An 18,126-nucleotide genomic window follows, 5' to 3' on the forward strand; every position below is an offset into this window, starting at 1 on the left:
GCTTGTTATGTAATACTTGTCTGGCCACCATGAAATTAGAAATTTTTTTTTTTCCATTTGCTGTTTGAGATGGGAGTGTATGCTACAGATTTGTCAGGGTACGAAGCTTGTTACCGAGTGTTTTTAATGGCCTATGATCGCAGCTAACCCGGCACCGTCCTCGATGCGACCCATTCTGAAGAAGAGAGCATGGTCGCTTTGTTATGGAACTTCGGGAGCTGCACTTCGGAACGGGCGCAGCGATCCCCCATCAGCCATGTTCACCTGAAGCAGCTACTCGGTGACAAGCGTTCGCCCCATGATTGACTCGTGAACACCGACTCTGACGGTCACAGCGCCCGGGAAGATGCCCAAATGCAAGTCGAAGACGAGATTTATACCGGCGACGTGTGCCTGGACGCTGCTGCTCACGGCGACGACGTTGTTTTTCGTGTTCCCGTGAGTACTACACGGGTCCCCTTCTACTCTGTGTGTGATCCTTAGGCCTAATTTCGATGTTTATTCAAACGCGAAGCACACGCGGGTCGCCGATTATGTTGGGAAGTCGGTGCGTTTAAACCGAGAAGCTACGTTACCCCGGTGAAGAACCGTTCGTCGTGCTGGGAGGATTACGTCTCGGCAGCTAACCCCGCTCAAAAGTGCGCGGGCCTAGCCTCTCTCGTGCCAGACAAAAATTACCTAACTCCTACGAAAATGAAAAAAAAAAAAAAAAAAGGTATTGGTCACAATAAACGATTACAGAAAGATTGCTCTCTACCATGTAATCGCAGTGCGTACAGTGAACTCTTTTCAAAGTGTACAAAAGCAAAACAAGAAAAGCGAACACCGTTTAGACACAGCTGGAGTCGCAGATCACGCCCGAGAACAGCAGCGACAAAAATGCACATCCAAATCGTTTTTTTTTTCTTCTTTTTTTTTCGATCTACGGTTGGGTAATGATCGGTTTATCCGAATAGGAAGTGAGGCACTCATTAGTTTGACGTGCACGTGCCAGGTTCGAAGGGGTTCGTTGCTCTGATTATACAAGTGTTATCTCATTGTTTCCGCACATAGAAAACCTGATAGAAAAAAGCATAAACCTTGTTTCGTTTTTACTTTTTTTTTGTATACCAATTAGTATGGATTCTGCGCGAGTCATCAGACCACTGCTCTATGTTGGTGATTTCATTGGTCTGAGGAGCAGTCAACTTCCAGAGCGAAGCTGCCATCCTCTTTGTCAGCCCCGGCCTGTGACTTATTGAATGTAGCCTTTCACTCGATTGGTCTCGTGGGGACGACTTCTCAATTTCGCTACTTGCAGCGGGGACTTAATGGCACCACTGATGCCATGTATCGGTTTGTACTGAAAACTATTAGATAAAGACACGAAGTATGTGCAAACGTTTTAAACGATTCTCGACGCATGGCACCGCAGATTTGAGCAAAAGAATATTGCTTGGGTCAGTCAGCCACGATGAAAAACGTGTGGACATGGAACATACAGAAAACCTGAGTCGAACAATCAGAGGCACACACCGCGATGTCGAGAAATAAATTGGGATTGGAAAATGCATAGAAATGGAACTGGGAACTTAGCTTGCAAACGGGACTTCCTTAGTTGCTTACTTCGTGTCAGCTAGGATAGGGACATGCTCACTTTCACAACACTTAATAGCATGTCAGGCACATAGCCGAGATAAAGGGCCTTAGGGTCCAGGCTTACAAAAAATGAAAAAGGACTCAAGCAGCATTTACCTTTTTCCTATGACATGAAAAAGTCTTCATCGGGCTTGAGCACATTCCCTCCTGCTGTGTGTCCCCGTTACTTGAGTCTTTTAATACACTACTGGTCACAAAACTTCGGTTGAAGTTTGGTACAGGACCAAAAACTGCCGTCAGGAGCGCCACGGTCTGGGAGAACATTTTCATGTGGCCACCCCACTGTCGGTGAGCCACCCCAAATTCACGATCATAGTAGTCCTCAAAAAACAACTTCTCGTAGTCTGGCATTTTTTTTTTCCGCCAATAATTGATCGCTCTCTCGTTCTGGATTCTTTATTGATCTCTAATAACAAAACTTGGAAATAAGTTTCTCTCTTTTGATTTCAAACAAATTGGTGTTTTTGCGAGCAAAAAGGAGTCGGGCAGTCGAGCATATAGGTTCGCATTGCCTCTACTCGATGGCGCTACTCGCCGCGCTGAAGTTTGACGGCAGTAGTGGTATTGAGAATTTGTTTTGAGGCAAGAAGACAACTAAAGAGTATTATTTTGGAGTGCGTTGCAGAAAAAGAAGTTTGATCAGTTGACTAATTGTACAGGGCTGAAGACGCTTAAATTGACTAGAAATGCTGTCGGCGCGATGACGCGTCACCGTGATCTATTGGTGGCTCGTTCAGAGTGGGTTCAAAATTCTGATACCATTTTCTGGTTTCCAGTGGTGCTGGCAAGACTGGTGGCTCTTAGCCCCCTTGTCGATGCTAGTGCCACGCATGGTCGCGTACCACCCTCTCCAATAGCGTTACAGAGAAGTTCCGTGACCAGATACCTATTTAAGGACTCTGTTGTTAGCCTTTGCTCAGCATGGCTAACCTTCTATAACCCTTTCCGCTCCCCTTTCAGTCTTTCCCTTTTCCTCTTGTTACAGTCACTGTATCTGCTCCCTCCACCCAACTCGAACAAAGCACTCACTACAGGTCGAGCAGAAAATTTGGAAGAGCTATTGACAGTAGGGATGTCGCGAGCCACCCTAGGTTCGAATTCGAAAGGTTTCGATACTTTCAAACCGAACTGATGTTCGATTTCGAAAAGTTTAGATATTTTCGACCGTAGGGAGGTTCGAATTCGAAAAATTCGCAACTTTCCAAAATCGTGGGGTTTCGAAATCGAAAAGTTAGAACCTTTCACGGTTTCTAAAAGTTCGGGTTTGATTATTTCGAATATTTGTTTACTTGAGGTTCGATAAATTTGAAGATTTCAAACTTCCCTAATTTGAAATTCGTGAGATTCAAATGTTTCGATTTTTTTTTTCATCTAAAATTCGAACGTTTCGAGTTTTTAAGGACATAAAGTTTGGTAAATCGAAGACTTCGAATTTCTTTCTGCATAAAGTTCGAAGGTTTCGATTCTCTTTTAAAGCTAAATTCGAAAAACAATCTTCGAAGGTTTTTGATTTGTTTGAAGTCCAAGTGCGCAAAGTTTGAAGTCCGGTTTTCATGTTCCGCCACAGTCTCAGTTTCAAATAACACATTCACGCCTCACTGGTTTTTACGAAATGAGGTCTAGAAAAGTTTGGGTGTGATATTTAGACTGCGCGAAGTTGGTCAGGCAATTAAATGAGACGACGAGTGCCCCGGATGTGCTGTAATATTTGCCAGTGCAGTGACGTGTAACAATAGATCAGTAATTGTGACCGCCAGCCCGGGGTGGTTATTAACGTGCATTACGAAGTAGTGATCCTACGAATGCACTGTTTAACGATGCTCATCCAGTTCGAAACGGCAGGGGGCAGGCAGGTGGTTGAGGTTCAGAAAAACCTTGAAGTGATCTGGCAAACTGCCCCCCTAACCCCTTGCACGCTGGTAGTAATCCGGTCGAACGCCACCTGAGTGACGCTCGCATATAGTAAGTTTAGTTTGTACATGATGCAAAATCCTGAGACTGAGAATGAAATTTGAAAGAAAAAGTGTAAGAAGACAGAAAAAAGGGACAAGACAACGTTTCAAACTCAACTCAGCTGAAAACTCAGCTCAGGACAACGTCTCAAACTCAACTCAGCTGAGTTTGAGATGTTGTTCTGTCCCCCTTTTTCTTTCTTCTTACACTATTTCTTGCGAATTTCATTCCCAGTCTCGGGATTTTGCATCATGATCAACATACACCACCTCGCCTGCACCTTGACAATTTTTTTTGTTTGTAATTGCTTTGGAGGTTTATTTTCTGGGGCGGAAGAAACACCGAGCAAAAAGCACAGAAGCTGACGCAACTTGAGGTCGAGGAGCGTTCTACCATACCAGTGGCGTCGGAAGAGGAAAAACGGGGGGGGGGGGGGGGGGGGGGGGTGTTTAAGTTTTTCTTCCCCCGCTCCCAGATATTTCGGACTGTTAAGGAAAACAATACGGGGGAAGAGAGTGTGGTCGAGCTTATTTTAATCTTATATTATTTATGCATATGTATAGCTACTGTCACTTTTCACTGCATAAAAGATTGCGTAGATGGTCATCCGGTTCTCACATGCAGCGAAGCGCTGATGTAACGCTGCTCATGTGCCGTCAAGTACTTATCGTATGCCATGAGCAATAGTTTTGATGGTGCGATACAAAGCTGGTGAACGCTCCTGTCGGCACGTGCTTAGCACGAGGTCAGCGCTATGCTTGTAACGCTCCGCTGCATGTGTGAACAGGCCTTTAGAAACTCGTTGTCAGGAGGCACTACTCGTTACATGCTCGGTGGCTCGAAAGTTCAAAGCTATGTCTTTTCGGCCTAAATTACTGTGCCATTGGTAAAAAATATTCAATAAATAAACATAACAATAAATGCAAAAATAAAAAGCTGGAGAGAAAAAAAATAAAAAACTCAAGAACCCGCCGGAAGTGTTGTATTCTTGCATATTCAGAGACCCAGAACTATGAAACAAGTTTCTCCTACCAAAATGTGTACAGGCCAAAAGAAACACGTCCCAAAAACGTAAAATGAGAGAATTTTTTTTTTTTTATGACGTGCAGAATTTGCGCAGTTTTAGAAATCTTCTTTCATGAGTTAATTTATTCCTCAACATGAAAAAAACAATAAATACATTTTTTTGTATTCTGCAGATGGTAATGATATTTACTGTCTCTGGTGTTAATTTAAATACGATACCCTGAACAATGTAGACGAAAAAAAAATGCCAAGTTTAGGGCATAATTGTCCGTAGGTACGTTTGGATATTTATTCGAAACTCGCCTTGAACAACAATAATCATATCTTAAGACAACGCTCACCGAAGCTATACATAGATCTTTCCTAAAAAGTTTAACATCTCTACCATAAATAGCTTTGGCTATAGCGCGCTTCAAATATGGCACAAACGACAATTGTCAAAAATCCGTCGTCCTTCCTCGCTCCTTTGGGAATATTTTTCTAAGACCAAGCATGCCAGATGATTGAAATAAACGGCATTGTCTTTCGCAAGGAATGCGGCACCCCATGTAAAATTGCAAAAAAAAAAAGAAAGAAAATATTTGAATGTACCTCACTGCTTGAATCCAAATGAAACCGCCCACCGGTCTCTCGAAGTTCAGTGAACTTCGAACTTTTACGCTAAAAATTCGAAGTTCGTTGAACTTTTGACTTTTCAGGAATCGAGAGTTTGACAATTTTCGAATTCTTTAGGTTAATAAGTTCGAAAATTATTTAATTTCTTAGCGTAGGAAGTTTGAAAGTTCGAACAGCTTCAAACTTTTGAGTGCAAGAAGTTTGAAAGTTCGAAAATCATCGAATTTTTTAGTCTATCAAGTTCGAAAGTTCGACAAGCATCGAATTTCGCAGCGTAATAAGATCGAAAATTTGAAAAGCGTTGAACTTCTTCGTTTAATAAGTTTGAAAATTCGACTTCCGTCGAATTATTGATGTGGAAAGTTTGAAAATTCGAAATCTTTCGAACCGCGTATTCGATCATCGAAACTTCGATTCGAAAAAAGTTTGCGGCATCCCTAATTGACAGTGGGAACGAGAGGATGAGACGGAGTGCGTCTGCTGTTCTTTCAGTTAATGGTGCTCACATGCTTTTGTTTCCCTCCCATCTCGACAAATGACGGTGCTTGGCTTGTCTGCCTCGTTGTTACGAGCACTATGCCCATTCTTGGTGTTTTCTGGCGACTGGCAATGTCGAGAATGCCCTGTAGAATATATTGCAAACATTGTCGGTGGCAGTTATGGAAGAGATCTTTGTAAGGCCGAAGAGGCGAAAAACTGGTCTTCGAAGTTATGCAGCTAAGTAGTATTTCAACCTGCTGAGCCTTGTGTGTCCATCAACATGCCAGTAAGTAAGCGTCAGAAAATGTAACAAAATTGTTATGAGGCGACACAAAAAATTAAGTTCTCTATTTAAAATATACGGTGTTTATGTGGTGCATAGTCCAAAGGGGTGAATTCCGGCTGAAAAAAGTTTTTCCTTGCATAGTCTGCAAGTAAACATTTCCCATACATAGCACACCTTGACCAAAGCATGCTTTATTAGCTCACAAAGAAGCTTGTACCAAATATAATCCATCATTAACATACCTTGTCATTCTCAAAATCCGCAGGGGTGGAACGGCTGCGCCATTTGCACCATTTTGCGCCAGGTGAATTTGTCTGCGCCATCCTGCGCCACAGCCAATACCTCGCGCCATTATGCGTCAAATCGCAAAACGTGCGCCGAAAAAATTGTATATTGTCTTGGTTTCGATTTTTATCGACTCGATTAGCAACAATGAGCATGTTTAGCTTTGTCGGCCTTGCAATCCTTTGTTCTGTTTATTCTTCTTGTGTATCCCGAGTTGGAGCGCGCAAAAAAACTCGGGGGTCGGATTCTAAGCGCTGCACAATTTGCGACTGGATAGTTATTCTTCAACCAGAAGTGGTTAAGCAAGTCAGCCGAGGTTAAGTCGAGTCGTTAAGCGTCAGATTGCCTAAGGCTCTGGGTCCCGGGATCCGGACGTCAGCCAGTTGAAAACAGTTAAGCAAAAGATTCCTTTTAGTATTTTATCGTTAGAGGTTGGAACCGCATTCTCGCAAGGTAAATCATAATTTGATAAAACTGAGGCGTGTTTTAAACCTGTACATATAAGTTTCAGTCACATGTATTCTCTAGTTGTTAACATACAGCTGAGGAGGCAGCCAGCACTTGGATGCACGGGCTTCTGCCTTTTGTCTGCCTCAGGCTCTCGGCTGTATGCAAGTAAAGCCAATACACTCCTTTGAACCTTTGTCCGACCTGAAACCTTGCCGGCCAACAGCTCTCATGGAGCGGTAGATCTGCTCGGTGTTTGTTAACCCATACCTGCCAACTCTCCCAAATTTTCCGGGAGCCTCCCGAATTTTTCATCACATGTCCTGATTCTACGGACGTGACCTCAGATCTCCCAAAAAATGTCCGCCGTAATTTTTCTTGTTTTTTTTTATGACGCCTTATTGTTATAATCATCACGTGTGTGTTATTGCGAGTTACTCAAGAGTAGGCTTAGGTTACTCCGGCGGGTTACCACGTGACAACTCAGAGCAGTAGCGTAAAACGAGGGTAGATTTTCAAACGCCAAGGTACGAAACCTCTACTCCTGAAATTAGAGCGCGTTTTGGAATACGGCTTATATGACCATGGGTGCGCTAGGCTTTAGTTGGCAGGTCGTCGAGTGAGGTGCGGAATGCCGAACTACTCTTCGGGCGTTTCCCCGAGTTTAGTTGGAACCACTGATCTGTTGGTACGATCGATGGCACTTTCAAAAGCCACCAAGGAGTACTTGCAAGTATTTGTAAGATCATACGCGACTGAGTTTCCGTGCTTTGTCGTTTCGCGGAAAGCTGACAAGTACGAATTCTGTACCATGTGCGCCTGTGATGTGTGAGCGTTTCGCACAGCGGCAAGCTTGACATCAAGATACACATCGCTTCACGAAAACATCAGAACCATGCCCGTAGAAGGGCAGGGCACCACCGGCAGTTTACTCCAAAACAACTGCGAAGACAGTGTGATTCGTGCAGAGTGCCTCTTCACAAGGTTTCTTGTCAAACTAAAAAAAAAAATGTTTCAAACCCCCCTTCCCCCCCCCCCCCCCCGCGTGGCGGTCTCCCGAATTTTTATGTTGCTAGGTTGGCAGGTGGTTCCAGTACGAAAACTCCATTAATCGTAGTCTGCTGCTTCGATATTGAGTTGCACAATAGGATAAACTTGAAATTTGTTGCCCTATTCTACCGTGCAACTGCAAGTCCATTGCTTGCACACGTCACGTGGTTCGCACATATAATTACTATGTCGAACACGTATGGGTTGTGCGATAACCAGTGCTGGTTTGTATTTTGAGCAGCTGAAAGCCACTCAGAAAATATCAAGGACGCTATCTTCAGAAGCATATGGCTCTTGCTTTTTTATTCCCATGAAGGCTAACAAAGTTTCAAGTTTTCGCATCTGTTACACTGTTATCCCATCTACCTAGGTCCCAACCAGTCATGCTCATCTGTGCTGCTAAGCACAATCGAAACTGCTCCCGTGCTTGTCTAATACACAAGCTGAAGTACAATGAAAACTGATCTGAGCTGCTCCTAGCCTGCTCCAGAATGTAGTTTTAGGTGCTCCCAACCTGCTCAAAAACAGCTGTTTTAGCTGCTCCCGTGGCTGCTCCAAAGTACATTTCGTGAGTTCCACCCCTTAATCTGCCACGTCTCGTCATACTGAACTATCTAGAAAAAACAAATCCTCGTATAGGCCTCAGCTGTAAGTGGTCCGGTCCACATAAAATTTCAACTTTTGAATATGTATAGTCCTGAAAATATGGTACTATGTATCAAGACCAGGCCAAGATGCACCCTTCATTTTTACAGCGGAGCTGTTAAGGGCTAGGTTCTCCGTGATCGTGTCCGGTACCAAAGAATTGTCGACATAAACCTACGCGCCAGCTATAAGCGACAGCGGCAACCACTCTGGTGGCCGCTACCGCTCATAGATGGCGGCAACCTTTCCAGCTATCATAGAAGAATGGATAGTTGGGTGAGTTGGTGGAAAAAATCATCGTAAGAAACAGCGCGAAAAAAAGACGAGGACGAAGAAAAAACGCATGTAACGAGCGGAGCACATGTCACGTGTGTTTCTTCTTCGATCTCGTCTGTTTTGTGCGCTGTTTCCTACGCTCTTATCAGTTTCGGTTTGGACTCATTATGGGTGCCCTTTCTTTGGGGAAAGAAGACCGGGTGCGGAAGGAGCGGCAACGTACGCAGCAGCGCAAATGGGTCCTCAACCGCCGCGTACATCCAGTGCTTCAGATTCCCTGGCGAAAGAAGAGCAGATCGCTCGAGTGGAAAGCCACCACCGAGAACAGAAGCTACAGCTCCGCTGCTCTTTTTTCTTCACCAGAGTGGAAAAGCTGAAAGTTTTTGTAGGTTCACGCTTCCTTCCTAAGCTCTTTTTAGAAAAAAAAATATATATATATTTCAGGGGATCACTAAAATAAATTTAGTGTATTATCCAATATACAGACACGAAGAGCAACCACAAAGATAAGTAGCCTTTAAAACAATTCTGTGTAAGAAATAAAAATAGTTGTACACATGGGCACATCCTTACTCTGCTTTGTTCTTCCAGTTTATGTGCTTATCTAGCATGCAATGGGCTATTTGGCTAATAAGACATCTTAAATTGTATAATACATGTAGAGGATCAGAAGTGAATGCTAAAATGCATGGTCACCATTTCATCTAATTAAAGCTAAATCTAATCCCCTTTCATAAAAAAAACAACAAAAAAACTGCTTGCAATTATGTGCTTATCAATTATAGAGTGCGTTTTGGATGTCGCTGCGATGCTTTCCGATGAGCTGGGCACTTCAATTTATTTTTCCTTCATTTTTTTTTTTTTAAGCTCTTTTTTGGCAGTGGGAAAAATGGTATGAGTGGTGTCGCATTAAAAGAAGCTGGCCTCCTTCCCTTCTCGTACCATACTGGCTTTTTACAGGTAAAATGCACTTGTGCTATTTGCATAATATTTGCTCTTCAGATGTAACTTGAGCAATCAGACCAGATCCATTTCATTGTTTCTTCTGGTTCGAATTCCATTTCCATTTTATTTACCCTGGTTCGAATTTGTTGAGGCATTGAGGAACACAACTGGGGGAGAACTAGATATGCCAGCCACTGCATCAAGAAGTAAAGACCGTGTAGCCACAAAGTGTAAAGGGCTCGTCATATCTTTAGAACCACGTTCACATTCTCAATTGTAAAAAAAAATATATATATATATGCTGTTCGATAAAAGTCGCAGTGCCTGTATGTTTCTTTTTTTCTTTTTTTAATTTTGAAGCAGATGCGTGTTGCCTCCTTCTTTGCTAGTCCTTGTGGCTAATTGCCCAGGTGCTCCAGTTATTTTAGTTTTATTTCGACACTTATGGTACCTAGATTGTTTATGTCTATGTGCAGTTTTCTGTACCAGCAGCCAGATGCTGTGTGTTACAGCTAGGGTTCTGCGTTTTCGGTTTCTATTTTTTCAAAATTCGGCGTACTTTTTTCGGTGCTTATTAAAAATTCAATTTTCGTTTTTTTTCGGTGCATATTTATGCCCACAAAAGTTTATCGGCCTTTTTCGGTGAATACAAAATAAACACCAGCGGACGCCGGATAGATTATCCTTGTAGATCTGGTATTTGTGATCACTTAAAGAATAACGGCACAAATACATTGAAAAAGAAATGGACAATTTATTTGGCAAATCTGTGCAACTGTAAAAGAAACAAGAAAAAAAAAGAAGTGCAAAAAAGTCAGATGTGAAGTCTATGCCTAAGAGCATGGAACTTCACCTTCTGTACATCAGGATTACGTGTGCTTATTATAGTACAGACGCATGTACTTTTCCAGGTGTTCCTCGTTAATCCCCACTCTTTCTCTCCTGTTAATATGACACTGAGCTTCGAGAATGCCCTCTCAGCGATAACACAGGACACTGGCAGACTGAGGAGATGAAGCGCTGCCTGAGCCAAAATCGGCCAATCAACCAATTGTGACCTTCAAAAGAAACACGGTGTGACGTTTTGAAGCACAATACAACATGCAAAGCTTGCATCAAGTCAGTCTTTCTTACAATAAGTTTGAAAACACGTTTGTGCATATCGAAGCCATGGGGCACTTCGAAACTTCACGTTCCGATTGATAATGCGCACATCAAACCAAAACATCGTGATGGCAACCGTGTATCTCGTACATTCAGACACGTTTCAATAGAAACTGTCGTTCCACTTTTTTGCCATGGCTCTGTGGTACGACTGGAAGGTTAAGGTGACCTTTTCAGGTTTAAACTGAATTTAAAAAATTGATTTCACATACTTTTATCGGTTTTAATCGGTTTAAATTGAAAATTCTGAACCTAAAAACTGACCTTTTTCGGTTTTAACCGAATTTCCCAAAATGTATTCGGCGCACTTTTATCGGTTTTTATCGGTTTAAACCGAAAACTCCGAACCCTAGTTATAGCGTGTAAAGCTGCTGTATCAAGGCACAGAGTTTGCACCACTCAAATCTTGTAAACATGTGAATTGCACGTGTTGCATAGTTTTGTTACTTGATTGCACTTTTGAGTAAGAGGTATGTCTCGCCATCTGGCTGAACATACCTGATTGATGCTGTTTATTGTAAAATTTATGACCTTGATCCGATATATTCACAATCTGTTCCTACTTGTTCTGCTGTAGCTCTTTTGTCGATGCAGTTGCATTTTTTTTGCGCTTAGTCTGACGTCCGCGCGACGTCAACATTTATCACAAAATACGAAACAACTTTGAGCACGAGGGTTGTGAGGTACCAGAAGCTCTAGCTTTGATGCCCAAATAACCTTTACGAGGAGGGTCTTAAAAAAATATTGAGTCTAACAATGTCGCGAAGGAGCTCAGTCTCTTGGCAGAACGTCTGTTGTCAGTCCAAGGCCTCTACAATTTTCCTTCCAAAAGGTGATCTTTTGTTACCTTGAGCTCCATCCGATGCAGGAAGTCGGTGGTGTCACCTGTGAACGATTGTTATGGCATACCGCCAGAGCAGGACAATGAGCCTAGGGGTATGCGCAACCCACATTCCCGCAGCTGTTTTACCTTGTGCCGGTGGATTCGGCAGCTCTGCCCGCAAAATACAAAGCCTATTTGTGGAAACTGCGGAAGGCGTTGTGTGAAATTTTCTACTTTCTGCCAGTGTCAGACTTTCACTCGCTTAGTTGGGTTTTGAACCCAGCATTCTTCAGTTGGTCCTACACTTTTTTCTTTGTGTCATAAAGTGTAAGGGTTTGGGCGAGAGTACCAGATTTTCTGTACTACAGCCGGCACCTGGTGTATGGTCCGCTGGAAGAAAACGACAGCCTAAAAGGGAAAAAACTTTCCTTGGTCCTCACTTGGTGCATAGTTTACGCCTACCGCAAAGTTCTAAGACCGCGCCCGAGAGATTGCCCATCCCAATTTTGGGGCTCCGTAACACAAAAATTCCGAAAAACCGCATCGCATCAACCGCACGATCTGCGGTGTCAGTACATGTGACAAGCGCCATGGGTTCTGTTGTGTTTATCGCACCGCGACGCGTGAATCTGCTGCATCCGCAATCTGCATGCAGTATCTGTTCTCATGACATGCATGTTTGTAGCGAGTTCTCGTGCTTTTGTCCACGATCTGCGCACGCGATATCGATTCCCGTGACACCAGAGTTTGTAGCGGGTTCTCGCGCTTTGTCGCACTGTGAAGCGCGAATGTGGTATAGTTCTGGTGACAGGAGTTTGTAGTGAATTCTCTCATACTTATCGCACCATGAGACTCAGATTTGCCATGTCCGTGATCTGTGGTATCAGTTCCCGTTTCACATAGTTTGGAATGGAGCCTGCTCTTTACCCTCCTCCGTGCCTATCAGAGTGTCGATCCGAAATTTTTATTGGTTCGGTGTGGGTTCGGATTCACGGCTTTCGGTTCAGTTCCGGGGAGCAAAAATAATGGTTCGAACCGCTAAATTGAGAATATATTTTCCGCATTGTTCTGGCAATACGTACTATGTCTACCATGAAACGATTAACTCTGTAGTTTTCTTTCTATCGTTCGTACAATCCACTTTAATTTTCAGGCACCAAAAATATGAAACTGTTTAATTTCGACACAACAGTAAAAGAAAATCTAGCTTAGTGGTTCTCAGCATGTGATGTTTCGCGGACCCTTTGTGGTTCGGCGCAGATGATGGAGGACCCCGTTCGTGGTGAGGGGAAGGATAGGTGTAGTTTGATTATGATAATGATCTAATAAGTGGATATAACTAAGGGCTGGTGTAAAGTAGACTGTTCCCATTGACATACACGCGAGAAAACTTGCCCAAAAATTGGAATGTTTTGTTTCAATTGGATAAAAGACAACTTTTATTGCCAAACTTGACTCACAAGGCAAGGCTTCACGGACCCCTAGAATGCCTTCGCGGACCCCCATTTGAGAACCGCTGATCTAGTTTAAAGGGCAACTCCGCTTCATTTTTGATATTTAGAAAACTATGTAGCCCTCTTCAGTATCATACAGGGAGACCCCATGTCAAATATTACGATCTAATTCCATTTATACATTTAATAAACTGGCCAACAAACCTTCAAGCGAGCCAAGTCGCTGAAATCTGCCAACTCTAGCGTGCGGCTCGAGGCGCAATCATCGGCGCAGTCAATGCCACGGAGTTGGAGCGGCCAACGTTGAACCACTACGTCATTCTTACGTTTTGCTTGTTTTTACTTCTGAGAGCGAAATTGAACGATGACGTCATGAGTTTCTCCTCCCGGTGTTGGCTGACCGGGCGTTCACGTGATCACCGTAACACGTATGCGCTAGTTTGCACTGCCCTGCGCGCTTATCGGTCTGTTTCTCTGTTCCCCTTCTCCTCTTTCGTCTTCTCCCCTTCCCCCTCTCCCCCGGGCCATCACCTTCCGCGCCATGCAAAGCAACCTGCCCGCGTCCAATAAAAAAAAAAAAAAAAAAAAAAAAAAAAAGACCTGCTTGCCTTGCGTGTTCTGTTTCTCGCTCTCTCCCGAACGTCACAAGACCACGTGGTTCGACGTGACGTGGCCATGACTCTGACGACCCGAGACCAATGTTGCCTGACGCAACCGAAGTTTCGGTTTCGGTATCTGCTGATGTTTAAATTAGGATTACACAAATAATATTTCACATTTTGCGAATCCGAAGACGTAGAGTTGTTTAGTAGTGCTTTGTGAATGTGAATCACATGGAAGCCTAAATTTTTCGGAATTGAGCGGAGTTGCTTTTTAACGTACAATACGTTGTGCTTATACGACTCAACATTCCTTTGTTTACCAGAGTGGTATATGTTTTACCTGAATCAAAGGGTTGTCGCAAAGTCTGGTAGGTCGCCTAAAATACATGTGCTTGTTCCGACTTAGCGTCGCTGTATTAAAAGCTATATCACAGTTGTGCCCTTGAACTGAGGAATTAATTACAGTGCATAAGATCATAAAAGGGGCAACTCGTTGCCGTTTCTGTCGTGAAATATTGTTTACGAAACGCATTTCACAATCTATATGATGACAATACAATTGAGCTAAAAGCAATAAAAAATTTTAATTATCACAAAAGTTTTCGGACACTTTTTTTCAGTCTACTGTTTAGACCTTTCCAGCGGCAGTCTCTAACAAAGCGATTTACAGCGTGCATCCCTGGTTTTGAGAGTGTACGTCAGTGTTTCCCAACTGTGCTAACCTGGGGTTAGGTTTTTTTATCAGTAGGATGTGGCAGCCTGCATAGGCGCACTTCCGGACGCTAGTGGCAGCTAAATTGCCGTGTTTTTTTTTTCTTCTTTTGTGTTCTATGTCGAACAGAATTTCTGAATGCTTTTAAAAACGCATTGTCCTATTTTTTGGAACGAAAACAAACAAATAAAAATTGTTTTAGTGAGTCTGGTGCGCGACAGAAGAAATGCAACTGGAATGTTACTTTCATTTTATGTTGATTTTTATAAGGCACCATACACTTGGCCATGTCAACCTACAAAGGTCTTAACTGTCGAAAATATTTGACCACACAGGATAGCCGAACTCCATGGGTATTCCCCGCTCGCAACATGAAATTCAATGAGTCTCATCAATCGGAAAACATATATTGTTCGAATCCACCTGTGTCACATTATCTGAAAAGGATTTGAGAAAGGTCTCATATAACACAGCATATCCAATGTGCAGTGTCGACGATAGTTTTTTGCACAGCACCGAAGCCGATCAATGAATTTGTCTATTCCGTCCCCACACCCCGGACCTGACCCTATCAGCTATTTTTCGCGAAGGCCCGAAACATAGCCGGGAAGGCTTTTGGGAGATTATCTCAACGGAAATAATTGTTGGAGATTGTCGAACGGCCTGTGTTGCGGGCTGCTTGACGTTCACCCTCTTCGTTAGTTTCCTGCGTACGGACTACGATCCCTGGTATTCCCTGGTTCTCACATTGGAAGATAACACTCAAAGGGTAAGCACCCCGAACAGGCAAATAAAGTAAAATCTTTCAAGAAAAGTTGGCAAACGCCGAATGCACAATGCAGGTGGGGAGCTGCGCTGACCGGATTTCCACAGCTCAGGCGGGTGACAGAAATTTCTGGCTGATAGCAGTCGCTCGAGTCGCAAAATGGCGGCGGCCAGAGAGCTCTTTTTGCTAAGGTCTAGAGCAGGGGTGGCCAGGCTGACCCGGTCTAAGAGCCGCAAACAAAACCACGAAACTTCCAAGAGCCGCAGGGGGGGGGGGGGGGGCAAACTTTAGTCCAGAGCAATAATCGAAACTCGAACTGGCTTTCAGTCTATTCATGTCAAAAGCAGTCTAACTCTACGTAAGGTAGGAGAAGCACAATACTACCAAACCGCAACCTGTCTTTCGATTTAAAACGCGGTCTATTTCTTGCTTTGGGGAAATGCAAGGGGGGAGAGGGGAGGGAGCCGCGAGCCGCACTTTAATACGCGAAGGGCTGCATGCGGCTCGCGAGCCGCAGCTTGGCCACCCCTGGTCTAGAGTAACGCTGAGCGGCAATCACAACGCTTGTTTCCCTGACCAACATTGTTTACACCCAGCATCGTGATGCAAGCGAAAAATCAAGCAAAAAGGAGTGATCAAAATTGTTCACTCTTATACATAAGCACCTTCGTACTCCGATTGAATCTGTCCTAGAATAGCGCTTACCCAAGTGAACATTTTTTTTATACAGGATAAACTTGCTTAGCCTGGCTGCTACGGTTTATTCTTGACAAGCTGCCAGTCAATTTAATTTTCAAATAAGCATTATTACCCTTGCAAATTCATGGTTTTCTTTATTTTAAGTAGAACAAAGTAGTATTTCATGCTCAACTCGCCATGGTAGCTACTTAATTGGTCACTTTCTGACGGTTTGTGCACATAATCATCATAGTTATGCCATGCTCCCCTGTGCACTTGTTTTTTGTCCAGCCCACAGAAAAATAAAATCTATATTTATCGCATAAAAGAGGCAATAACATGTTTGAGAAGTTATGTATCTGTCAGGAACACGCCATTATTTAAATCAGCTTCAAAATCACACATATGTTTAAGGCTTGTATGTCTTTAAGGTGATAGGCCGTTCATTAATGTTGTCAAATCTTCAGTCAGTAATTCAATGTATTTTTAGTATCATTAATAAATTTGACTCTATGAAGTTCACATAACTACTTGAGGCCGACACGGGAGGACAATACTCGAAAATACGCCAACTGGTAAATCTGCGTAATAGATTTTTTTTTTTCGCTGTTTCGCAGTGTGGATTATTGTGTTGCAGGAAATGCCAAAAAGGACTTTGTGCTCACATGATAGATTGGAAGGCAAATACCATATTTTCTGGGCTATAGTCTGCAGACTAGACATGCTTAAAAGTTGAAATTTTATGCTGTGCAGACTATCTACGCGTACATACTATGCAGGATTTTTGTTTTTCAATATCGTTGATTACAACGAGATGAAGCAGATTTTGTGAATGAAAGATCATGTTAATGATGGTTTATATATATTATAGGCTTCTTTGTGAGCTAAGAAAGCAGACATTTGTCAAGGTGTGCCGTCTAGAGAAGATTTTCTTGTCGACTAAACACCAGGGGCGATCATGCACGGCGTGCAGAGTGTGCACCAGGTGCAGACTATCTAAGGAAAAGCTTTCATTTATTACCCCAAATTTGCCCCTGTGGGCTATCCATCAGGTGCGGACTATAGTCCAGAAAATATGGTACATGATATGCACGGAAAGAGAGAGAGATAATAAATTATATTTTTTTAAATAATCCCATATGCAACACCTTACTCCAAAAGAAATACATATATATGCATGCAGTGATATTCCTAATTACACATAGATATCACAAAGGACAGACAAAGACTTTTAGAATCCTAAAATAAGTCACATTTGTGCACCAGCTTGCATGAGCTCGAAACTTCACTAACTACTGCCTCGGGAGACTAATGTTATATTCAGTCTTATGTGCACTTGTTTTGGGCCCTCACTTTACAACTCTGTGCTCTATCAGTCATCGGTTCTAACATTTCATTAGGCTGCCGTATATCATAGTCAGACTTCTATATACACTGCACAACTTTACAATTTGGACATCTATCGCTAGTGTTGCAATCATTGCATTTCACCCGAAAGCTGAACTGTTTAACATGGTTTGCATGTGACGTCATGCACTATATGTGGTGGCTACTGCAATTTGTTCTTGCTGAGAAAATCAAATCCGGTGGTGCAAAATACATGCTGCAGAAGGTTGGCGCCCAGTGCAAGCCATGCATTTTGAGAGACACAAAGTCTTCTTGGTGCAGTGTCGTGAGGAACGGCATACTCGTCTGGGCACCCTGAAAACGCGCTTTCTGTAAAGTGTTTTTCCAAACAAAGTAGTTTCCGGGGCCACACTTTCTCGTCTATGCCGAAGGACCAGGGCAGAGGAACTTTTACAACATAGTATGTTTTTAAACCTACCCCCCGGACCCCCCCCCCCTATTTTGTCCCCCCTCTTTTTTCATTGCTCCTCTAGATAATATGTTTTGTTCTTGAGGGAATCCTTCCTCTGTTTGGGGGTGTTAATTCGACAATTGTATTTGTGCCACTTGTTAAAAGTAATCATCATTAGTTTTTAGTTTGCACCCAACAGTGAAGTTTAAACAAAATACAGAGGTAGTTGAAACTTGGGGAATGATGCTCCCGTGGGAGTTAGAGCAACTGCTAACATTCAGCTGCCCTTCTGAGGCCACTAGGATCTTCCTTCTGAGATATCCCTCCCATACACACTTATACCGCGTGTAAACTGACGCTTCAATTCCACTTCAGACAGTCCGCAAAAATCGGTCTGATGCTAACTATATACTGTCAGTGTTCATCATAGTTATGCGCTGGGTTGGGGGACCATAGGGCATGGGCTGAGCTTCAGATGATGTT

At 43.1% G+C, this 18,126-nt stretch overlaps 1 protein-coding gene across 1 annotated transcript in view; it reads left to right on the top strand.

Moving 5' to 3' along the window:
• The first annotated feature begins 48 nt into the window (after positions 1-48).
• The window catches only part of LOC120846753 (palmitoyltransferase ZDHHC8B-like), a 47,093-nt gene continuing 29,015 nt past the window's right edge, over positions 49-18,126 (top strand). Inside the window, 1 exon segment of the mRNA XM_040218622.3 lies at positions 49-438. Coding sequence (XP_040074556.1) covers positions 347-438 — 92 coding nt within the window. The 5' untranslated portion in view covers positions 49-346.

Source organism: Ixodes scapularis, unplaced genomic scaffold (genome assembly GCF_016920785.2).
Source record: "Ixodes scapularis isolate PalLabHiFi unplaced genomic scaffold, ASM1692078v2 PGA_scaffold1__304_contigs__length_218370807, whole genome shotgun sequence".
NCBI classification, from domain to species: domain Eukaryota; kingdom Metazoa; phylum Arthropoda; class Arachnida; order Ixodida; family Ixodidae; genus Ixodes; species Ixodes scapularis.